The sequence below is a fragment of the Natrix helvetica genome (genome assembly GCF_964273705.1).
Source record: "Natrix helvetica genome assembly, chromosome: 3".
Taxonomy (NCBI): domain Eukaryota; kingdom Metazoa; phylum Chordata; class Lepidosauria; order Squamata; family Natricidae; genus Natrix; species Natrix helvetica.
Window position 1 is genome coordinate 82,869,291 of NC_138549.1, and position 24,840 is coordinate 82,894,130.

The following is a 24,840-nucleotide window of genomic DNA, read 5'->3' on the forward strand; positions in this document are numbered from 1 at the left end:
ATGGATTCGTAACTGGCTGACCAACCGCACTCAACGTGTAGTCCTCAATGGAACTGCATCTACATGGAGGGAGGTATGCAGTGGAGTACCCCAAGGCTCTGTTTTGGGCCCAGTACTCTTCAACATCTTCATCAATGATTTGGATGAGGGAATAAATGGGGAACTCATCAAATTTGCAGATGACACCAAGCTGGCAGGAATAGCCAACACTCCAGAAGATAGGCTAAAGATACAGAAGGATCTTGACAAACTTGAACATTGGGCACTATCTAATAAAATGAAATTCAATGGTGAAAAGAATAAGGTTCTACATTTAGGCAACAAAAACAAAATGCACAGGTACAGTATAGGTGGTACCTTGCTCAACAGTAGTAACTGTGAAAGGGAACCTGGAGTCCTAGTGGACAACCATTTAAATATGAGCCAGCAGTGTGCAGCAGCTGCTAAAAAGCCAACACAGTTCTAGGCTGCTTGGATGAGAAAAGTATGATTGATTGATTGATTGATTGATTGATTTGATTTGATTGTGTGCCATTATGTCACTGTCAATTCTTATCAACTACATACATAGATTTCCTGTATGATAATCTATCCCTAACCACATCTTCCAAATCTTCTAATGGTGCACACATTGTCACTATAACTGAGTCGCTTCTTCTCTTTCCTTCTGCCTTTCCCAGCATTGTACTTCTCCAGAGAGTATGAGTCATTCCAAAATGTGTCCAAAATAGGTTCATTTCAGACTTGATGGTCATTTGAGTTTTGAGTGAGAATTTTAGATTTATTTGTTTGATGATCCCTATGTTTGTATTGTGGGCCTGTCTTTATTTCTTATTGGACTTATTCTATTATGAAGAAAAGGGGTCTCAATCCTTAACAATGTTTAACATTTTACCAAGTACAGTTTAAAAAATATTAAGAAACAAATGGAATGTGTAATATTTTCAAATAACAAGGTAACTTTTTTGCTGTAAGAAGTTAAATTAGAGATCATCAAATACTAATAGGCACTCAATAGAATTTCATTCTGTGATCTTTATCTCAAACAATATAAACAATATAAATATGCATGATTTTGAGAGGTAACATCAAGCAAAAGTATTTAGCAAAGAAAGGCAGAGAGCGCAAAAGGGCTGACTTGGTACTAAAACCCCAAAAAACCACCATAGTCAAAATGAAATGTGAGACTTGGAAGCTAATAATTATTTTATGCATGGCTCAAATTTCTGGGGTTTTAAAAAAGGGTAGATCCCCCTCTGTTTTGAAACTATAAAGTTAGCAATAAAAGGAAGTAGCAATCATGTCAATGTTAGAGAATCAAAAGAAAAAGCAGAACATGTCAGAGAATTGGTAGATCTGTCTGATCTGATCTCTTGGTAGATGCTAACTGTAGGGGTTGTTTGTTTGTTTGTTTTATATTTGCTTTCTGAGATAATACAAATTTTTGCAGAACCCACCATATGATCATTGGGGAGATGCCTGTCCTATCAATAACTTGTGCTGTAATGTTAATTGTTCACATTTATGGTGTGAGTTTCTGCAACAGGAAACTCTGTATTTAGATGATCCCAAACTATGAACTATCTGCATGGAAGCTCACATAGCAGCTTTCGCATATATAAGCTCTACAGGATAATAATTCCTCACTGCAGACAATTATACACAATAATAATAATAATAATAATAATAATAATAATAATAATAATAATAATAATAATAATAATAATAATAATAATAATAATAAAATAAATAAACTGTCATGCCCACAATTTAAAGAGAGGGGCTCCTAAAACTACTTGTGTGAGATTTGATTTATCTATTAAATTGCAATCAAGTTTCAATCTCCATGCCAGTACCAAAGTTCTTATAATATGTAAAAATTGTTTCAATAGATCCCAGGTGGTAAAGTTCTTCATATAACAAAACTCAATTTTTTCAAACTTGGATGCAACAGGCTTCACAAGGAATGGACTACATTTTACTGCAATTTGTCCAAGTAAGGATCTTGTTACACAAATGGTGTAAATTGAGGATCTGAAAGAAATAACAGGTTCGTTAGAGTATTTAAATATATCTGGGATTAGGGTTCAGAGATTTAACCGAGGGAATAGGCCATAAGGAATGTGAGTAAAATAGTTTGTAGATTCAGGAATTCCATCGGAAGTTCTCAGAATCTACATTCCTTCCTGCATTTGGAAGTTTTTTCTTATTTTGTGAGGACACTATTGATTCCACAAAATGAAAGTTGTAATAAAGGCAGAGGCAGCTTCCCAGAAGAGTTAGGTGCCTATAAAGTAGAGTTTGCATACAACTTGTTAGGACAATGGAGCCAAAGCTACTGATTTTGGCAGAGGCTGGAAGTCAAATACTCAGATTCAGAATTTTTTTCAGTGCACCTGAAAGATGGATACAAGGGTCAAACCTTCATTCAGACCTTCAGAAGTTGTGGGTGCTCCATCATTGGAGGTTTTTAAAAAGAGACTGGATCAGTGGTGTGTTCTGGCAGAGACTATTGCCGGTTCGCTCAGGTGCACGCATGCATGCGCAGTGCGATAAAAATGCTTCTGTGCATGCGCAGAAGCAAAAAACAAGATAGTAGCACCTATGGCGCTTCTGGGAAAACTGGTTTGGGGGTATGGCAGGCCTGGGTCATTGCCAGTTCCAGCCACCTAGGTCATCAAGCTACTACCGGTTCAGCTGAACCAGTCCGAACCAGTAGGAACCCATTACTGGACTGGACCTATAGTTGTTTTAAATAGGGTCTGAGCAAGGGGTTGGGCTAGAAGACCTCCAAGGCCCCTTCCAGCTCTATTCCGAACTGAATTGAATTCTTTGTCCCATCCATTCCCATTAATCATCAGCACACAAAAGAATGGCATTTATTACGTACTGCTCAGATTTTGTTCTCAGATCAAGTTCAAGTTTGCTGAATCGAGTTCTCAACTTATCTACTTCATTTCAATAGTACAGTATTTTTTGTTTTAAAAAACCCCAACATGTTTATTTGAGGTTTTTGTATGACAGGTGGCTTCAAATTAGCCAACTCAGTGGGTCGTTTTTTTTCTCCCCTCCCCTAGGTTTTAGAACAGGAACAAAGAAAAGTAGGGGAAACACCTATTTGATTTCCTTTTTTGTTCATTCAGCTATCCAACTGACTGGAGAAAAAAAAAGTTGGTCATTAGTTTGAAATGAATGTTCTCATACTATAGAGCTGACAATACTTGGAACATGGGGTGGGGGGGAGACTTTTGCCGTCTACTGAATGAGCCTCAAATAATGAAACCTATAATTAGCAGCCATACCAAGGGATCAGCCAGGAAATAAAATTGGTAATGAGTTCAGATTGAAAAAGGTCACCTTAAAAACTGGCTCCTTGGGACTTCAGAATGTCCTTGAAAGAAGAGTACTTGAATAGAATAGATTTGAATAAATGTCAACTGTTTTTTCCCCAAAACAAAATGGGACAAAAACCCGACTAAACAAAACAACGTTTTTCTTAAAAACATTAAGTACATGGTTTGTCTATTTTTATAGGCAATTACTGTGCCTACTGACAGGCAGATGCTTCACATCCATACAGGATCTACATTTTTCTTTCTCTTTCTTTCTTTCTTTCTTTCTTTCTTTCTTTCTTTCTTTCTTTCTTTCTCTCGCTTTCTTTCTTTCTTCCTTTCTCTTTTCTTTCTTTCTTTCTCTTTCTTTCTTTCTCTCGCTTTCTTTCTTCCTTTCTCTTTTCTTTCTTTCTTTCTCTTTCCCTCCCTCCCTCCCTCCCTGATCTTTTCATATGTGTCATTTTTTTTAAATCTAATCCCCTTAAGTTGCTCTTGGGCCATATTGGCTGGGAATTTTGAAAGCCCCAGTTCCTGGAATAGCAGTTGATTGGGAAAACTAAACTAAGTTCTTCCTTGATTTCAAGAGCAAATCCTTTTTCTTGGAGGGGCAGGAAGAAAGTAAAGAAAGAGAACAAGGTGTTTTAGAATACAGCAGCAACCACAAAGCCATCTACTGTATGTGAATCGCTTTACAACAGTTGTGTGAAGCTATGTTCCCCTGTAAACGGAGGCGGTAGATAGGACATGCAAGCCTATAAGCAAACCACTTATGGCTTTGCTTATTATCTTTTTTTTTTTTCAAAAAAGTTTTATTGGTTTTTTTAAAACATTTATAAGGAAAAGGGTAAGTGGAATGGTATACAAATTTTGGCAGTTGCAAGTATGGCAGACGCCCCCTCCCTCCAAACTCATAAGGTACATCTATGTATAAAACATTAATACAAAATCGTATAAAATCAGCATATCAATTCTATAAAAATATTTCAATCAGCTTATATATTATAATATATAGTCTAGGTATAATTTCATTATTACTTTCGGTCTGTTTATAACAATGTGATTTTCTTACTCATTTTTGTGATCTGAGCTTTCTTAGTGTTGCCCCTTCTCCCCCCGCTGGCAGAGCTCCGGCCCCTCCCGTGTCCTGTATGACCGTTGAAGAATCTTCTGTTTTTTCTAGGATCGCTTAATTTTTTTCCATAAAGGCCTGATCCTCTATGGGTATATTGATTCTAATTCTTGTCTCCTCCCAGAATATCAGCATCCCTTCAGGCATCAACCATCTAAACCACACCCCTTTCTGGTATAATTTATTCGCCAATTGCGAATAATTTTTCCTTTTCTCCCTTATTTTTTTGGGGATCTGCTTCAAGATGGTTATCTCCCTGTCGTGATATGTCAATGCTTGCCCCCTTTGTACACCCAGAATTGTGTCTCTTGTGCTTTTCCTAAGAAATTTGATATGGACCTCCCTGGGCACATTGTGTGTTCTGGCATATGCTGAGTTCACTCTATAGACCAGGTCTATCTACCATTCCATCTGTTGTTTATCTTTGTGTATGTATTCAGCTAAGATGTTAGTCATGATGTCCCTTATATTTTCCCCATCTGCTTCTATAACATTTTGAAATCTAAGATAAAAGGACATTCTCTCAAACTCTGTTTTCATTTGTTGGATATCAAGTTCTTTGTTACCCTTCTGCAAAGCTTCTACCCCCCCCCTCGCCTCCGCCACCCCACCCTCCACAAGGTCCAGTGTCTGTGAGTTCTTATAAATTTGGACTTGATTCTCTTTAATTTCCTCCTTCATTTCCTTTAATTGTTTCTTAATTTCTTCCTGGCCTTGTATGAGTTGCTGAAGCATTTGTTGCAAATCCATCTCTGTACTCTTAGGTTGCATCAGTTCTGTAATCTTTGACTGTGTGGCAGGACTGGATGTTGCAGATGTCGGTGCAGAGGTAGCAAAACCAGGTTTTCCAGGTGGTGGTCTTTTTGGAGACATAGTTTATAAAGCAGAGAGATCAGTCAGTGTAGAGACTGGACAACTGAAGAAGTAGAGCAGGCAGATGAGTTCAGGAGGCAGAAGATCCAAGCAGCTGGGAGTTTCTTTAGTCAGTCTAGCAATAGAGAAAAATTTTCTCTCCAGAGGGTTCAGAAAATAGCAGTCCACAAGAGATTCTTCTGGGTGACACGGAGACAAAGACCGGAAGCCTGAGTTTTAAAGGTGGAGTCAGGTTTCAGAGTTCATGAAGACAACGGAAGTGTGCCATCTTGCCCTGCCAGCTTTGGGCTCAGAGGCATAGCAAACTTTTAAAAGTTCAGAAAATTCTCAGTTCACCATAAATTCTGGAACTAAGTCCAATGAAAGTCACTTTTACAGAGGTGAGGCATCATTAGTTGGCTCTCCCCCCTCCTCCTTCCCCTGGGGGCGAAAGCAAAATCTTCTCAAGCCGCTTGTCCAAGGGGGGGGGAAATCCCCCTCCCTCTAGCCGCACCTCCAGCATGAATCCGAAAGTTAAACTTTTTTTAAAAAGCTGAAAAGTCCATCAGTTCAAAAGAAAAGGAATGAAGAAAGGAAGCCCCTCACCATACCGCCGCTGCTTCGTTCAAAAGTGCGTTCTCCGATCGGCATGGAGCGAGACGCATGCGCGCCCTCCAAAACTGCTCCCCGGTGCCTAGAACGAAGCGGAGAAGCCCCCGCCAGCTGCCGCCGACGCCAGGGCCCTCCGCGAGCCGCTCCCTCGGCAGGACGCCTCTCTGGGGCGTCCTGTGCCCCCCCCAGAAGCGGGGGAAGCCCACCGGGAGAGCGGGAGCAGGCAAAGGCTTGCCTGTCGCCGTAGCCGCCGGAACCGGAAGTCCGCTTTGCTTATTATCTTAATATCTTTTATTTATCTTATTACCTTCTGCATTCCACAATTTGTTTTTGAATGATGGGTCATCCACACAAAATGTCTGGGAAATTCAGATGACTGCAAAGATTGTCAAGGTTTGACTGACTGCTTTGAGGTCTCTGAACATATTACCAACATATGCTTAGCTAGTCCGTGTTTAACCTGTGGTTTGCCTTCCTCTCATTCCCCAAAGAGATCATGATGTCAGGGAAGAAGCTAAATGTGGCTTACAATAACACACCCAGCTGTTGAATGATTCATATGGTACAGCAGGATAAGGCAATGACCATGTCACACTTACAATGCCAGTCTTGATCCTGGACTTAGATTAGAGAGGTCATGGTTGATGGTAAGTATCTAGGAAACTGAATGATAGAATCTCTGTTTAGGAAGCAGCCATAGACTGTGGAGTCCAAACAACTGCTTAATTAAAGGATTAAAGTTTGTTCTCCAGGAAGTTGTCAACTTCTTGTTAAATACATCCAGTAAAGAAGAGCTCACCCATCCCAAAGTATTGGATTCTATTGTTAAATTGTTGTGGTTGTGTGTCATTGTTGTTTTCCTAATATTCAACTCAATTTGGACTTCTTGTAGCCATTATTCTATTTCTTGCACTCTAAGGAACAGGCCGTGGCTCTTTATTGTAAAGAGGCCTATTATATCCTTTCCCCAGTTATCTTTTCTGAAAGTTAAGCTTCTATTTCTCTCGTAACTTTTCTTATCTAATCTAATTTTCTCATGCTTTGATTCTGCTTGCTTTCTTCTTCTGAACCCACTTCATGATACTGTATCAGAATCCTTTCTGGCCCCTTGATATGTGCTTTGACCAAAGCACAGGAGTTATTAGTTTTCATGATGTGGAAACAGTTGTTGTGTTAATGCAGCCTAAAATTCTATTTCAGAATCAGTTTGATGTGATTGTTAAGGCTAGAAACTTAAGACTTTTAGTCCTGCATTAGAGATGAAGCTCAGGAAAAAAACAGTGGCAAATCACTTCCAAAAATGTTGCCAAGAAAACTGAGGAAGGAAGGGAGGGAGGGAGGGAGGGAAAGAAGGAAGGAAGGAGGAAAAGAAGGAAGGAAGGAAGGAAGGAAGGAAGGAAGGAAGGAAGGAAGGAAGGAAAGAAGGAAGGACCTGTGTCTGTTAGCACAATGAGGGGTTCACACTAGAGTTGTCATACTGCAGAAGGATTGCAAGCTGCTTAAAGTCTAGAACAGAAAGTACTGTAGACTTATTGGTTTGCCAGATCAGTCCCAGGATCTCTCTTGGGTCTTTCACGTTCCCATGCAATCACTTCAGTTCCCTGGAAAGCTCACCCAGATATAAAATACTGTAGAGTTGTAGGATTCCTGTTCTAAAGTTCTATGTTGTTTCTTCTCAGAGTTCCAAAATAAGTGTGTTCCATCAGATAAAGACTAAGAGAGGTATGAGGAGAAATTGTTTTGAAACTAAAAAACAAACAAACCCTAAATAAAACCATCAAAATTCTCTAATAAAAATTCCATAAGTACAAGGAAGTAATTTATTATGAACTATCAATATGTATCAGTGTGCTATTAACTGCATAGGACCATGATGGCGAACCTATGGCATTTGTGTCACAGATGGCACCGAGAGCCCTCTCTGCGGGCATGTAAGCCGTCGCCCCAGCTCAGTTCTGCCGACCATCTGTGCATGCCCCCGGCCAGCCAGCTGATTTTCGGGTCTCTCCTGTGCATGTGCAGGGGTCTATGCAGGAGACATGCGCACATGCATGGGGGGTAGGTGCATACACAGGGATCATGTGCGTATGCGCAGGGGTGTGCACACATGCAGGGGTTGTGCATGCATGCGTGGTGGTGGGACACATGCAGGGGCACCACATGTGCATGTGTGGAGGGGGGCGCGTGCAGGGGTCACATGCGCATGTGCAGAGGGTCAGGGCATGCAGGGGGTGCTTTGCATTATGGTTATGCACGTGCTTGCGCTTTCAGCACTCGGCACCAAAAAGGTTAGCTATCATTGGCATAGGACATGTATCCTATCTCTTTCTTCACCCTTTGTAAAGAGTGAACCAAGAGAAATTCCACCAATAGGAGGAAAAGGAAGAACCAGAAAACTGAGATGTGATGTAAGAGATCCAAAAGTATTCTTTGGCCTTAAGAATTGACACATATGTTCTTAAGCTTCTTAAGACACAGCTTTCTACATAAAAATTGATATTATCTTCCTTCTATCTAATGCTTTCTAAACCACGGGGTTAAACTCCAACCCAGAATCATCATGGTCATGATAGCTGGGAATTGTAATCTAAAGCATCAGGATTATCTCAGATTAAGAACCTGTGACAAGCTATTTATTGTACATTTAAAAACTAACTGCTGAGGTGCCGATTTTCTAGAGTTTTAGGAAGCCTGAGGTTCCCACCTTTAATTCAACACAAATGCTTAATGCATGTTATCACTGTCAGAAGATAAATGATTTGCCAACTCTCTCTACTTTCCAGATTATATGAATAACAAGCAGTCTACCTGCTTAGTTCTTCCAGAAATGTCAAATAAAGCAAGATTATTTTTTTATCAGGGAATCATATGTGTTGTAGCAGCTTGGAGAAAACAAACTCCATTTGTATGGTTACACACGTCTTCAAATATTTCTTGAAACGAAGAGCAACATACATTTCTCATATTTTATTTTTTGAGATTTCCTTTAAAATGTGCAAAGATTTAGTGACTTCTACTCTGAAACTAACAAATCAGGCAAAATGATGCATTTCTTTAAAACATTTATGTCTTGCTTCCCACTTAAATGAAACCCAAATAGTTTACCATTGAAATAAAACTGATCTCAGGACAAGAGGTTAAAACTGTCAGTGTGGTGCTGAAGAGGGGAGATAAATCCGTAAGTGTTGATAGTCTCTCTTATCAACACCCACTTTCCCTAGCCAAGAATCTGGAAGAGGCTTTCCAAGGAAGACCTCAATGTTAGATCAAGTAGTTAGAAAACAAAACCTTGAATAGAAGGGATCAAAGTAAGAATCAGCCAGCAATTGTGACTGACATCATCCCTACTGATGCAATTGGTGTGTGAAGTTGCCATTCATGCAGGCAAATGCCAACATGACAGGTAATAAGCACATTAGTCAGCTTGCTGTCTTCCATTCCATCAATGGATGCAGCAGGATTCTGCTGGTGGTAGACTGTGGCTCTTCTTTTTTGTTTTCCATCCCTCCAGAGGCAACTGGTAACAGCATTTCAAACTGTGTCTACAGATTGTCCAGCAGCCAATAGAGCAGTACTAACCTATTTCAATTAGACATTTTCTTTGTAGAGATAATCCCATTTGTTTTGCTTCTGTCATCCCGAGAACAAATTTGAGATGTTGGGCGAGCTGAGCTGAGAATCAGTTTGAGATGTTGGAAGATTCTTAGCAATGTGGCAGTAGTCCTTATATCTTTCTTCGCCAACCTCCAGATCACATGCAATTGGACCAATACTTAGTATTACAGTATAGGCAATCTGGTGTGTAACCTCTCAATTTTTTTAAAGGAGGAGATAGCAAATAATAGAAAAGGCTACTGGCCAATTCTTAAGAACTACTAGCAGAATTGAGGCACAATCAGTTATCCATTATGCATTTGCACAGATGACTTTTAACCAGGTTAGTTAAAGGCTTAGCAGCTGCATTCATAAAAACACACTCAGTGTGATTTTAGCTTTCAATGTAAACCCCCCCCCCCATTTTTGGAGTTTGCACCAAATCCAAATCTGGCTTTGATTCAATATATTGTGTTTACCTAAAAAAATAGAATTCATTCATAAATGAAATTGCGTATGCTGTGCAAATACAGCCCAGGAGTACAAAGCTGCCCATTTCTGTAAACATTTCCATTCATTCTCATTTTTCCCTTCCATATTTATTAGAAATTATAAATATGATTATACATAGAGTAATAGAACTCATGTTTTTTTTTCTGTAGCCTAGATTTATAACACACGCTCTCTCTTTCTTAGTTTAGAATGGTATCTGTTTTGTTTAATGTTAGATAAGCCATTGAAATGATGGTGTTGTGGTCATTAAAGAATGGTTTTTAAAGAATTCTAAATTTCAATAATTCTCTTTTTCTTCACTTTGAAAAACTTTGTAAAGCCCACCACCACTTCAAAAAAATTATAGAGAAATAAAGTGTCAAGGCCAATGGTTAGCATCTGGGTTACAAAGGGGCAACTTGAATTTTCAATCTTCTATATGTCATGAAAATATATTAAGGTCACCTGTGATAACACAACCAGTGAAACAGTCCATAAAAGATCTAAATCCGACTTCCTCCAACCTCCAACCTAATGTGCTAATATAAATCCCAGAATCTCCGAACAACGTAACACTGGATAACATTTCTTGAAATGGTACATCTAAAGGGTATTAGGCTTGAGAAATTAATCTTAGTATTTTGCGTATTCTGACCAGTCACCTCCCATTTCCAAACTTTGCCAAAAACACTCTCCAAGAAAAGGAAATGATTGCAAATGAAGTCATTTCTTCCATACCAGGAGACAGATGGAGAGAAATCCCAGCCTTCTTCCGTTTTTTGTCTTCAGGGCATTTTTGGAATTTCCTTCAGGAAGTAAAAAGGCTGCAACCTAAAACATTTCTTTCATTTGTCAGGCAGCTGAGTTTTCCAGCAGAAAATGTTACAGAGAGATGACACACAACCTAAGAAGGTGAAGGTTATCTTTGTAACCCAACTGCATCCTGTAAGTTTCAATAAAGTCTGAGGAACTATCTAGGGTGGGTGGGGTGGGTGGGAATAAAGAACCACCATGAGGCACAGAAGAACCATCTAAATCTCATGTTCCCTCTGAATCACCCATTCCCAACTTGGTGTCCTCCAGCAGTCATTGGTTGGAAATGAGGGATTTTAGCTTAACAATAAATCCTATATGTTTGTGATTAGAAATAAGATCTAATGTGTTCAATAAAAGCTTCCTCCAGTTCAGTGGATATAATAGGATTGAAACTTATTTTTTTATATGGTGGGGGGGGGGGGGACACAGGGAGAATACTATGCATTATTTTCTTTTTTAAAAAACCCAAAACTATTCTAACCAGAGAGTGAACATAAAGCCTTGTAAGAAATATTAGTTCCCTGTTTATCTCTTTTATTCCTTAATTTGAATAGGACAGTATGCTGGCATGCATGCATGTAAGAAAAACAAACACATTTCGTTTTTGTACATAGTTGTGAAAAAGTTATAGAGATATTTTCAGGGCCCTTACCTACACATGCACTTCAGATTTCTCTAACAATATGTTTCTCAGTGGTTGAGCACTGCATTTAAAAAGAAATATTTGATCCTATTCCATGTAACCTACCTGCAATCAAATTATTCTTGCAATCATAATTTATTTTTTCTCATTCAGCCTTCCCTGGCTTGGTGTCTGACATATTACAATTCCTAGCTAGTTGGCTAGGAAGGGAGTTGTATCCCAGAACATCTGGAAGTGATCAGATTGGGAAATTCTCATTGGAATTTTGGCTTGTTGATCTAAGAGCCAATATTAAGATATTTGGGATAAACCCTACAATTCAACACTTTCAAAGTAATGTTTGCCTGTAACAAATGAAATTGTTAGGGTAGATAGATCCATGCATGTCATGCATAGATACAATGATTAACACTGAGCTGTCCTTTCAATGCAAAAAGGAAATGAGTACTTCCATAGAATTCTTAAAGTATCCTGTCAAAACTACAACAGAGCCATGTATGACATCAAAGGAAGGATAGCTCAATGTGCAGTTTATACAAAATCCCAGTTTATTAATATTTAAAGGTCAATGAAGCTATACTGTACAACCAAGTCAGAAACATTTTACGTATCTTTTTTAAAAAATTGCACTGAAAATAATACTAAAAGAGCCAATAATCTTGTTTCTAGTGTCCACCTATGAATTCAGCCAATACGTGTATGTGGGCTGCAGCTACTTTGCATATGACAATGAAGCTCAATAATGCAATATTGATGGATTAAGAGCCACAACAGTAGAGACAATGCTGCCATTTTCTTTTTCTTTAATTTAAACTTTGGATCCTCCCGGATGTAAAACACGGCCTCTTCCACTGAACTCTGATGATTTTAGGAGGTTCATCCCTCACACATACACAAAGACACTCACTCATTGATTTTACCCTAAGCAGCACCTTCAGAAATCCTTTCTTTCACAAAACTATTGTAAGTACAGAAATCCACAATATCCTCCTTTGCAACTGATTGATCTTAAGTGGAAAAGACAAACGTATGTCCCAAGTAATTAATATGGGGACCCTCCAGGTTGGGACGAAGCATGAATTTCTCACAAAACTGAAGACAACCAGTCCAGATATAAAATAGCATCTATGCTTATTAGCATCTCTACATTTTATATTCACTCAAATTAAAATATACACATACATACACAAACACAAAATAGCAATTAATGCTGTAATAAAATACATTCATTTAATACAAATAATACTTTCCATGAATGGACATGGATTTGCAGTCAGTGGACACCATTTAAAATGAAAGGAAAAATAATGATTATACAAGGATTTTAAGCGTGGACATTTGCTGAAGTTGCAGAATGGCCCAATCTTATTTCTTTGTTCCTTCTCAGAAGTCTTAATATCTGTGATTCATCTGTCAGCCTAAACTATATCTCAGAAATCAATACATAAAATGTTGCACATTGAGGTAAGCCTCCCCTTAGTCATGTATATATTCATACCTCCAACTAACCAGGAAAAAAAATGGTCCCAGAGGACAACTAATAAAGTTGTTGACCAAATGTATGGCAATATGAGAAAGAAATAATCCATGCTAGGGATTAAAATAAACCATCAAATTGTAATGCCCTTGCCCAAAGGGTTCATCTATATTTAAAATGTAGTGCACACTTCTGACTAAATTTCGAAAAAGGTGTAACACAACTGGAATAATTGTAGGAAAGGGCAACAAAAGAGACTGACTTTCAATATCTTCCTTAGAAGATGATTATCAGAAATGAATAGCAATATCTCTTAGATTTATATATCACTTCATAGTGCTTTACAGCACTCTCTAAGCAGTTTACAATGTCAGCATATTGCACCCAACATTCCGGGTCCTCATTTTATTGACCTCAGAAAGATGAAAGGCTGAGTCAACCTTGAGCCGGTCAGGATCAAACTCCTTGCAGTGGGCAGAGTTAACCTGCAATACTGCGTTCTAACCACTTTGCCACCACGAATGAACAATTTACATTGCAAAAGAAAATAGGAAAATTCGTGTGCTGTGTAGAAAGAAAACAGGGGAAATGTGCATCCTTCACAAAAACATTAGGATTTAGAAAAATCATCCTAAGAAGTTGATTGGAAGGAGAAGAAAAACAAAAGAAAATATTTTGTTACACAGCACATAATTAACCTCGTATAATTCATTATAAGACGGGGCAATGGCCATTAACGCAAGTGGTTTTTAAAAAGGAATGAATAAATTTATGGAGAATTGGTATATCAAGAGCTATTAATTTTGAAGAGCTATAGGTTAGAACAGCCTATCTCCAAATATTAGTTGCACACCAACAAGTAGTAGAAGGGTATGGCTCTACCTCCTGCTTGCAAGCACCCCAGGTTCAACTGTTTGATCAATGGGGGGCAGGAGGAAGAATAAGGAAAAATATGTATCCTACATTAAGATAAGGGAGGTCATACAACATAGTTGCCTGGAGGAAATTAAGGTCTCCAGCAGGACCGTTCTTAACATTCTTATGATTACCATGAGCAGAAATGGGACGTGGCTGATGGTTAAAACGGTGCATATAAAGCTGCTGTTAAAGTTATTAAAATGCAACTCGTTACTGAAAGCAGCATATTTATCAGCTTTTTTAAAGGTTCAAATGACACATCTATTAAGTTCAATCAGCCCCAGACTAATTCACATGTATCACAGTCTCACTAATTCCTTGAAAATTCAACTACAACCAGGAATATGGGGTCTATGTTCCTCGGAGTAACCCATAGCAGTCTCCAGCACCTAATTCCCATTGACTTTCCACTGATGATTAAGTGCCAAAGGGATACATGCAACCGAACAACTCTTGAGATAAAATCCCACCCCAGTTCTCTTTCTATTACTCAGAATATACTAGCACATTTGCTTCCCTTGACAAGGGAGTTAACTGAAGAAGACTGTCAATACAGCAAGAACTTTGTTTCAGGGGTTCGGGAGTTTTACCTGGAGGGAGTGGGGAGGGAAACAATTTGAAGAAATTTCTCTCCTTCCCCACTCATACTCCCATTCAAAGGCACTGCTTATCCAAGTGTCCACTTTTCAGAGATGTATAGAGTTTGAATATTCCTAACAACCCTAAGTTGCCTCAGGGCAAACCAACATACAACATTCTCCCAGAGAGGAAATATTTTCAAAGGACACCATGTGACTTATGCCAACAGCTGGACCCCAATCAGTACTCCATTTCCCCTTCAGACCAACTCGTTCTCACTCTCCTCCTTCCATCTGGAGACGAGCAAGCAGAGCTATCCCCCACGTGTCTGCGTTCAAAGGGCTCAGGCCTCCATTTTGCCAAAACTCCTAAGACGATGAGGTGACATTACCGGAAGACACAATCGTTTCTGGAGGATCCCCCTCATCTTTCTGAGGATGGGAGGAATTGTCAGATTTGCTTCGGCTGAATTCTATCTCTCCAATGATGGGTCTCTTGACTTTGGCCCCAGAGTCTGTGGTGGGACACGTACAGCACTGTACAATCTTGAAAAAGGCCCTCCTCATCTCCTTGTTGGTAAGCGTGTAGATGATCGGATTGGTGGCTGAGTTCAGAACTGCTAGTACTAAGAAATATTCAGCCTTGAAGAGGATGGGACAAGATTTGACTTTGCATCTCACGTCCAGCAACAGAAGAATGAACAAAGGAGTCCAGCAGACAATGAACACACTTAAAACAATAATCACTGTCTTCAGCAGAGCCAGTGACTTCTCTGAGCTCCGGGTTGCTTTGGCCACATTCTTCCGAAAAGTCAGCCTACGGCTCCTTGTCCTTACCAAGATGTAGATCCTACAGTAAAGGATCACAACGGCCAATAAGAGACCAGTAAATATACTGGTGCAAAAAAGGATATAATGCTTATGATAAAGAGGCAACACGGTGGAGCAGTTCTCCAGGAAGCCAATGCAATTCCACCCCATAATAGGGAGACCCCCTAATATCACAGAGATGACCCAACAGGCACTGATGAGCAGGAAGGAACGGAAACTATTGCTGCCATTATGGAGCTTCATCTTCAACATGGTAATATATCGCTCAATCGCAATAGCCAGCAGGCTGAAGACTGAAGCAGACAAAGCCACGAACATGCTTCCTTCTCTAAGAAACCACTGGGCAGGGGTGAGGGTGTAAGTCGTGGAGCCGGACAGAAGGATGTTAGAGATGTATGCCACTCCTGCCAGCAAATCTGAGAGTGCCAAGTTACCAATAAAGTAGTACATCGGCCTGTGGAATTTCTTGGTTTTCCAAATAGTCAGCAGAACAAAAATGTTCTCAAGGATGATGAAACAACAGATAATGATGAAGACCACCGATGTTGCTTTGATCCCACTTTCAGCATTCTCATTGAGCTTCCCGGTGTAGTTGTAATGCCTGCTGATGATTTCGTAGTTGAGGTAGTCACTGATGTCGTTCCGGACCTTCATGGGGGGGGTCCTGGCAGAGTCCATGGTTCCAGTCTGGACTGCAGGTTTCCAAGCAACTGGTGAGACGTGGTGTAGAATGACAGTCACTTGTCACCCCTCCTGCTATGTCCGAAGTCTGCAGTTCCTACAGCCAGTATCTCCTCTTGGGTAACCTCAGAAACCAGGACCCTTAAAAAGCAAGGGAGACAAAGCAAAAGACAATTAGCTAAAGAGTGTTTGATTTAACCCAGCACAACTCAAAATCCAATAAGATGAAATCCCAACATCAACTGCTACAAAGGTGTTGCAGTCTTAATTATGTAGAAAGAAAGACTATGAAGAAACAGTGGTTTGGTTCAATTCTATGCACTGCCCATATTTGACTGGGTACACTAACTACACACAAGTACTGCAAAAATAATAGCTTTTACAGGTGAAACTTGAAAAATTAGAATATTGTGCAAAAGTTCATTATTTCAGTAATGCAACTTAAAAGGTGAAACTAACATATGAGATAAGACTCATTACATGCAAAGCAAGATAGTTCAAGCCGTGATTTGTCATAATTGTGATGATTATGATGTACAGCTCATGAAAACCCCAAATCCACAATCTCAGAAAATTAGAATATTACATGCAATCAATAAAACAAGGATTGTACATAGAACAATATCGGACCTCTGAAAAGTATAAGCATGCATATGTACTCAGTACTTGGTTTGGGCCCCTTTTGCAGCAATTACTGCCTCAATGCGGTGTGGCATGGAAGCTATCAGCCTGTGGCACTGCTGAGATGTTATGGAAGACCAGGATGCTTCAATAGCAGCCTTCAGTTCTTCTGCATTGTTCGGTCTCATGGCTCTCATCTTTCTCTTGGCAATGCCCCATAGATTCTCTATGGGGTTCAGGTCAGGCGAGTTTGCTGGCCAATCAAGCACAGTAATCCCACAGTCATTGAACCAGATTTTGGTGCTTTTGGCAGTGTGGGCAGCTGGAAAATAAAGTCAGCATCCCCATAAAGCTCGTCTGCGGAAGGAAGCATGAAGTGCTCCAAAATATCCTGGTAGACGACTACGTTGACCCTGGTCTTAATGAAGCACAGTGGTCCAAAGTCCTGTTGCTCAGTGGTCCAAAGTCCTCTTTTCTGATGAGAGCAGCTTTTGCCAAAAGCACCAAAAACTGGTTCAATGACTTTGGGATTACTGTGCTTGATTGGCCTCTCCATTCTTCCTCCATACTCTGGGTCCTTGGTTTCCAAACGAGATGCAAAAGTTGCTCTCATCAGAAAAGAGGACTTTGGACCACTGAGCAACAGGACTTTGGACCACTGTGCTTCATTAAGACCAGGGTCAACGCAGCCATCTACCAGGAGATTTTGGAGCACTTCAAGCTGTTCTATGGTATAGCACAGGTTAAGTGTTAGAACGTACAACCGCAGCAGTCATAGCCCAGACACTGGATACACTCACACATTAACACTTGTAATCATGAGGCTCCGCTCTCTATTTCTACTGTACACCACAAATTGTTCTGATTTTTACAATGGTGACTAAATTATATCACAGCAGGTGGCAGCACCTAGCTATCCTTGGCTGATTTTGAGAAAGCAAAGCTAGCTGGACCTGGATAATCATTAGATAGGATACCATCAGGAAACCCTTGGAGTGCAGACCTAACTAGGAAGTCAAAGAAAACAAACAACCCAAAACCACAAGTAGGAAACAGCAAACTGTTTCTGTACTTCTGCCAAGCAAAGCATATGGATATGCCCCTGGAGCCATCCAATCTGAAATCATCTCAAGACAGGCATTCCCTTCTTAGCCAAATTAGGCAGTCTGCAACCATAACAGTAATAATTTGTTTTTGTTTTTAAGTCACCCGGGACCATACAAATGAAATTTTTTCCGATACCCCACTGATTTTGCTGAACAGAAAAACCCGAGTGCCGAACACAATTCAAACGCATGAAATTAAATCCCAGTTTTGAAAGGCAGAGTTTGAAAACAATGAAAGGAAATAGGAATCACTCAGAATTTCTGAGGCAAGAAGTTCCCACCTAATTCCACGTCAACTTCAGTTTACAAGTCACAATGCAACTTATTCCTGTCTGTCCATACACCAGGGAAACTAACCTCAACATCACTGTTTAGCCAAGTATGAAAACTTTCTCGCTCTTCAAGTGCAACACACATCAATTTCAAGACCTTAGGTTACCTGTCTCTGATGGCAGCCTAAACAATTTTAATTCCTGAAACATCTTTCTTCAGGTGGCTGAAGTAATGAAAAGAAAATTGTTTTGGTTGGTTCCATATAAACAAAAGAAGCAAGTTAAGCTTCAAAGAGACTCACTTTTGTAGGAGAGGCTTAGAAAAAGGTCATCTTTGAACAATGGACTAATTGTATCAGTTAAAAATAAAGATGACCATTAAATTGTTGGGACTATTTTTCGCCCATTGCCCCATCACCAATTTCAGATCTCTGGAATAAACTCAGCAAAAACCTAGAGGGCAAAAAGAAAAGCACTTGAACTTTTATAATTGGGAGCAGGGGGGGTGATTTTGGGTTACAGCCTAGCATGTAGTTTGGAAGCTCATTTTCAACAGCTTAATTAGTTTGCACATGGCATTACTAGATGAAAGAAAGTGTATGGAAAGATATGAGTAAACATTCATAGTGTTTACACTGTATTTAAAATAGCCGATCAGTCCAACACAGAAAGCAAAGTTAAAACTTTCACTGGGTGCAGATGTTTTAGGATAGAAGAGAATGAAAGTTACCACTTGCGTTCCATTCTCTCTGTTGGAAGATCTTACAGCTTATTCTTTCCTCACTATAAACCAGGATAAATTGGGGGGGGGGGGGTGGATTCTTCAAAGAAACACACTGGACTTTCTGATAGATGATCAATTCACATATAAATCTTTGACTCTGAACACACGCCACGCCAGCCTTTATGCCATATGTACAGTAAATCATACCTAACTGCTTAAATAGCTGGGTTACCTAACACAAAAATGGCATGTATCATGCTCTGTGTAAGGTAATCCAGCTATTCCACAGAACTTGACAGAAAAATGCCATTTCTGTGTTTGGCAGGCCACAAACATTTTACTATTTAAATTTGTCCATTTTCTGTCCACAGATGTGGAACATCTGTTCTGAATAGGGCTGTGAACCAGCGGCAGAAGTTTCCTCTCTCCCCAGCTATTCCCTTCCCAACACAACCTCCACTCTAGGAAGCAAGAGACATGGGTACCCATATAAGCCCAGAAAACATTCAAACAATTAGGCTAGTAGGCAGATCGGAATCATGCCAACCCACCACCGTTTCTCCAAAGCATCAACCATTTTGTTAAACTATATGCTGATTTACTTTTTAAAGATATATTTTAAAGACATCAAGGAAGGTCCTGTGTGGATACTAACCATGCACCCAAAGCACTTCGTTTTGAACTTCAGCTGAACGCAGACATACCTACCTCTCAACGTCCTCCTTTAAACCTCTGCACAAGACTTGTGAGGGGAATTTAATTAACTTACAGACTGAAAGAACCTCTTAAGAACGATCAGGTCATCAAGCCGACTGAAACCCAACTTTCTACAACCAAGTTTTGTTAAAACAGATTAGACCTCCGGTGTAAAAATTGAAACTTTTGTGGTACAGAAGTTAATAGAAAAAGCCGGAATGAAGGAGGGGGAAGGACTGACTTCCAGACCAAACCTGGCAAAGCTGCAATCTCTAGTGCAGAAATAAAGTCCTGATCTTTGGATCATCCAAAACAAGCCTGCTTTTAAGTCATGCTCCTTCAACATCCCTTCTAGAGCTGAGCTTTTGTTCTTCGGGAAGAAGAGGCAACCCGATGGCTGCTGCCTTCCGAGTTTGCCTCTCCTCCTCCATCCCCAGGTAGCATACAGCATGCAAATCAAGAGAGTTTTGTAATAACATCAAATATCCACGTGCAACTTTCACCCAAGGAAACATCCCTGCAAGGCACCTCTGGGGCCATTCATTCTGGTTGAAGACCAGAACATGTCTATCCCACAGACTTTACCCAACGGCTCCTATTCTCTAGGCTGATAGCAGCTACATCACCATCAGACAAGAGGAGTAAATTGCTTGTTAGAGTTGTTTCCCCCCACACACACTCACACACACAAACCTTCCATTCCCGTTAGCTTCAACATTTTCCCCCACCTTTTCAGCTGTTATTATTCCCCCGCTACGCGCACGAATCCAGGCAGCAACATTCCCAGTAGAGTCCACCAAATTAAACTTCCAGGACCGAATGTTTACTAAGCAACCTCGTTCTCTGCAGCAACCCTACGCAGAGTCCGGCGAACGGGGCAAAAGATTTCGCCAATCAGACGCCCCCCATAAAGTTAGCTGGTAGTTCAAGCGCAAGGCTCCTCCGCCTTCTCCACGTTCAGTGGCTAGGAGCAAAAGAAAAAAAAAAGTTGAGAGGGAATTTCGCCCGGCTCGCAACGCGCGCGCGCAGACTCTTCCAGGAAAGTTTGCTGGGACAGGTTTCGTACAACGTAAACCTTTCCGCCGCTTCGCCCCGATTCCTGATTAAAATATCCGGGGGAAGTTCCCAGGAAAAAGAGGGGGGGAAGGGGGAGAGGGAAATGTCAAGGCGGAGAGTGAAGGCTGCTCCCTTGTGGAAGTCCATTCCAACCAAACAAACCCGGACTTCCAGCCCAATGGACACGTACCGGGTACCCGCGACTTAAATCTTCCACTTAAATTCCACGCTTCATCCTGCGAGGCACTATTTCCCAGGGATTCGGAGTTTTGCAGCCCAAGGAGGCGTTCCAAACCCTCGCCGACCGATTCCCCCTTGCTGCCGGTCGCCTTTCAAAGCGTCCCCGGAAGGCGGAACGCAAACGAAGCGCTTCGCTCCCGCTTGCAAAAATAATAATCATAATAATAACTCCTGTCCGGATTCCTGCAAAAAGTCCGCGAGATCCGTCGCTCAACTCTTACCTCGCTCGCCCGGGACGCCGCTCTCGTTGGAGGAGGCTGCATGGCTCACCCTTCACCTCGAGCCAGGCCCACCCGTCGCCCCCCTTGCCTAACAAAAGCGGGGCTGCCTCCCGAGCTCATTGGAAGCGCTTTCCTTCCCAGCGTCGTCTGGGTCTCCCCCTTCCCCTCCTCCCCCTCCCTAAATTCCCATTTCTCGAGCGCGGCCGAGACGACTTTCACTCCGGCTTAGTTTTGTCCCTTCTGCCCGGCCTGGACACGAGGCCGCTCCGATTTTCACCAAGCACCTCCTAAGCCGGGCGTAGCCGCGGAAGGGTTAACACCTGTTTCCTTTCGCCGCTGGTTGCGCTTTCAAAGTTTTGTCTGGTGTTTTTGAATTAATGCGGGGTGGGTGCACGCGAGGGGAGAGAGCCTGGCAACCGCCGACGTGGGGGGAAGGGGATGCAGGAAAGCTGGTTTGCTGGATCCCGAGGCTTCCCTAGATTTTGTCCAAGTTTCCTGCCATCTCCCTCCCGGCTTTGCCCCCTTGTTTCCTTTTTATAGCCGGTCTAGAAAATAAGTGCAAACAAGTGGAAGAGAAGAAGTGCTAAGAACTGCTCTCTTGTTTAACTTATTTACCAACTTATTTACCTGTAGGCAGCACAAGAAACAATGGATGGAAACTAACCAAGGAGGGAAGCAACCTGGAACTAAGGAGAAACTTCCTCACACTGAGGACAATGAACCAGTGGGACAGCTTGCCTTCAGACGTTGTGGGTGCTTCATCATGGGAGGTTTTTAAGAAGAGACTGACAGTCACTTGTCTGAAATGGTGTAGGGGTCTCCTGCTTGAACAGGGGGTTGGATTAGAAGACCTCAAAGGTCCTTTCCAGCTCTATTCTGATTGGCCCCTCAAAAATTTAATTTCTCATAGGTGGGGGGGTGCTTTTTTTGGTCCCTTTAGGAGGAAATCCAGAGCGCAGTATAATATTTTTTGACTCATTGGTTTCATTGATTTTCCTTTATCTAGTTTTAAGTCTTATGTGGAGAATAGATAACAAAATATTTATACAGAAATATTGAAAAATCAAGAGTTCGTCAGTTTTTAAGCACCACTGTCTGTTAATAGGACTACAATTCCTCTTTCCAAATATCTGCAGGATAAATCACTTTATCAAATGTTTGCTTGTTTGCATGCTCTTGCTATGGAACTTGAATGTATCTCAGCAGAGGAGCAGATAAAATAATGACAACCAGCCCCCTCATACCCTCCTTGTTCCTAATACCCTGCAAAAGATCAATTATATTACAGGTATTCCTCGACTTACCTCAATTGAGCCCAACATTTTTGTTGCTAAGCAAAAAAAAGATGTAAATGTGAATTTTGCCCATTTTACGATCTTTCTTGCCACAGTTGTTAAGTGAATCACTGCACTTGTTAAATTAGTAACATGGCTGTTAAGTCAATTTGGCTTCCCTATTGACTTTGATTTGTCAGAAGGTCACAAGGTGACCTTATGACCTTTGGACACTGCAACTGTCATAAATATGAATCGGTTGCCAAGCATCTGAATGTTGACACTTGCGCATTTCCCTCTCCCTCCCTCACCCTCTTTTTTCCCCCCTGGGAACTTCTCCCGGATGTTTCCACATGACAGTGGGACTGTTGTAATGGTTGTAAGTGTGGAAAATGATCGTGTCATTTTCAGTGCCATTGAAACTTCCAGTGGTCATTAAATGAAATGTTGTAAATGGAGGATTACCTATATTTATTAGATTTTTATCCCCATCTTTATTACAAGTAACTCCAGGTGGCAAAGTTAAATAAGCTTTCCTTCTCCTATTTTGTCTTCAACAACAACCCTGTGAGGTGGATTGGGCTGAGAGAAAATGACTCCCCCAAAGTCACCCAGCCAGCTTCTGTACCTATGGCAGGACTAGAACTCCCTACGTCCTGGTTTCTAGGCTAGCACCTTAGCCACTTCACTAAATTGGCTTTGAAATAGAAAGCTTGCCCAGAAACCACAATAACAGTCCACGGGCCATAAATGAAGCCAATATAAACCATTTTATTTGTGAGGCAAGTTGTTTAACAGGGAAGTTGCAGGAAATGACTCTGTGTTTTCACAAGCCCTCCTTTCCCCCTGAAACCAGGGAGAAGGCATTGTAGATGTTGCATCCTGGTGGGCACACACATGTACAGGATCAAAGATTCTTCATGGCAGAAGTTTATCCCAATTTGATAAGTGGAATTATAAGTGGGAGATCCCAAATTTCACCATGTTAAGCAACAAATGAAGACAATCTTTCTGTGAAAATTCAGCTCCTTTATTGTAGAAATTCAGTGATATGCTCTCGGGGTACCCAGTGAGGAATGCAGGGGGCACCTATTGGCAATGGCCTATGGTTAGCCCTAAAAAAATTTTTACCAGCTGTTATGGTTGGATTCCTACCACACTCTTAACTCAAACCAGATGCATTTAGGACAGGCCAGTCATTTAATCTGGCGGCCCATGGCTGGATACAGCCCGGGAAGGCCACGCCCACCCCGGCTCTGAAAAGACAAAAAACATGATATGTCATGATCCAGCCCATGACACGATTGAGTTTGACACCACTGATTTAGCATGATCCATGGGCTTCTTCCACAAACTCTAATTATAACGAGCGATAGCGTGATGATTTGGGCTTAGCATAGCTTCAGGAGATAGCAACTCAATGAATGAGCCATACTGCTTCTGAAGTACAAGCTGGGAACTTATCAGGACAACAGGCAGTGGCATTCTCCCCTTCCCCAAGCCAAACCGTTATTTATGGTTTGAAACCCGGGAAGATGGCTGTTGTATGACTTCCCTTTCCTCCTGTGAAAATATTCTGTTCTTTCCTCTTATGCAACCTCCTGAGAACTAGAATCACCTCCAGCATGTTAGGACATGCTAGAGTCCTTATTCAGGCTGTTCAAGATGTTTTTATCCTGTTTCTCCACGCTCATCTAAGCCATGTGGCAATACTGCCATCCTTTCAATCTCTCTAAACTGGAGACCCCCCTTCTGTTAGCAGTCAGGGAAAGGAAAGCCTAGCCCCGTGATGGCGAACCTATGGCATGTGTGCCACAGGTGGCACACAGAGCCATGTTTGTGGGCATGCCAGCTGTTGCCCCAACCCAGCTCCACCATGCATGCATGTACGCCTCCTGCCGACCAGCTGGTCTTTAGGTCTCTGCTGCACATGCGCAGGGGGGAGGGGACTTCCCAGATCTTCGCAGGCTCCCCCCAGGGCGCCCTACTTTTCTCCTCCATTTCTGCTGCCCACACCAACCTGCAAGCCAAAATGGGGCATGGGGGCATGGCGCGAGGCCCCCTGTGCCCGTTTTGGGCCTGGAAAGCCTCCTGCACCAACTTGGAAGCAAAAATGGGGCGTGGGGGGGGGCACATGCGTGGGGTGCTTGCATTGCATTTTGGGGATTATCTCCATTCAGCAACTTGGGTTCCGAAGTATGAGATAAGAGCAGCAGATTGGCTTTTTAAAGACATTGTAGGAAAGGAACCATGCTAGTCTACAGTAGTCAAAAATCAGGTTCTGGTTAGCTTCTCATGCATCTATTGACTGTGCATCTGATAAAGTGAGGTTTGCTTCACCAAACTTTATGCTTGTTAATACAATTTGTTAGCCACAAAAGTTGCTACCACACTTTTCTCTTTTGAAGTAAAAGACAAACAGTGTCCTTGAGGAAATCCTGTCTCCTTAATTCATAGTCAAGCTGTTCTTTCTTGTATACAACATTCACAAAAACTTCCTGGGAAAGGACTGAATGTTGTCAGTTAGAGAATACAGGCATTGTTGGCAAGTTATTCTGAGTTCAGCCCTGAGCATCTCTCATTTCCAGTGTGGATACAAGAAACCTCTATTTTAGATGTGGAAGAACTGTTATCAGTCAGAGCAGACATTATTTTATTGTCGTAATCTTCTCATA

The 24,840-nt window shown here is 41.3% G+C and overlaps 1 protein-coding gene across 6 annotated transcripts; it reads right to left on the minus strand.

Moving 5' to 3' along the window:
* Window positions 1-11,348: 11,348 nt before the first annotated feature.
* On the minus strand, window positions 11,349-22,216 carry S1PR1 (sphingosine-1-phosphate receptor 1). Of its 6 annotated transcripts, XM_081946601.1 has the most exons (3): window positions 20,621-20,866; window positions 20,103-20,338; window positions 11,349-16,096 (listed from the first exon to the last, which is right to left on the minus strand). In XM_081946601.1, exon 3 carries the CDS (start codon window positions 15,950-15,952, stop codon window positions 14,813-14,815), a length of 1,140 nt encoding a protein of 379 aa, XP_081802727.1. In that variant the 5' UTR covers window positions 15,953-16,096; window positions 20,103-20,338; window positions 20,621-20,866; the 3' UTR covers window positions 11,349-14,812. The 6 variants fall into 6 exon arrangements, with proteins under 6 accessions (XP_081802727.1, XP_081802732.1, XP_081802728.1 ...); XM_081946606.1 differs by lacking the exons at window positions 20,103-20,338; window positions 20,621-20,866 and adding an exon at window positions 22,196-22,216; XM_081946602.1 differs by lacking the exons at window positions 20,103-20,338; window positions 20,621-20,866 and adding an exon at window positions 20,892-21,381.
* Window positions 22,217-24,840: the final 2,624 nt, after the last annotated feature.

Bases quoted from the DNA above. Each gene is read 5' to 3' on its own strand.
- S1PR1 (XM_081946606.1), bottom strand. From the start codon at position 15,952: ATGGACTCTGCCAGGACCCCCCCCATGAAGGTCCGGAACGACATCAGT.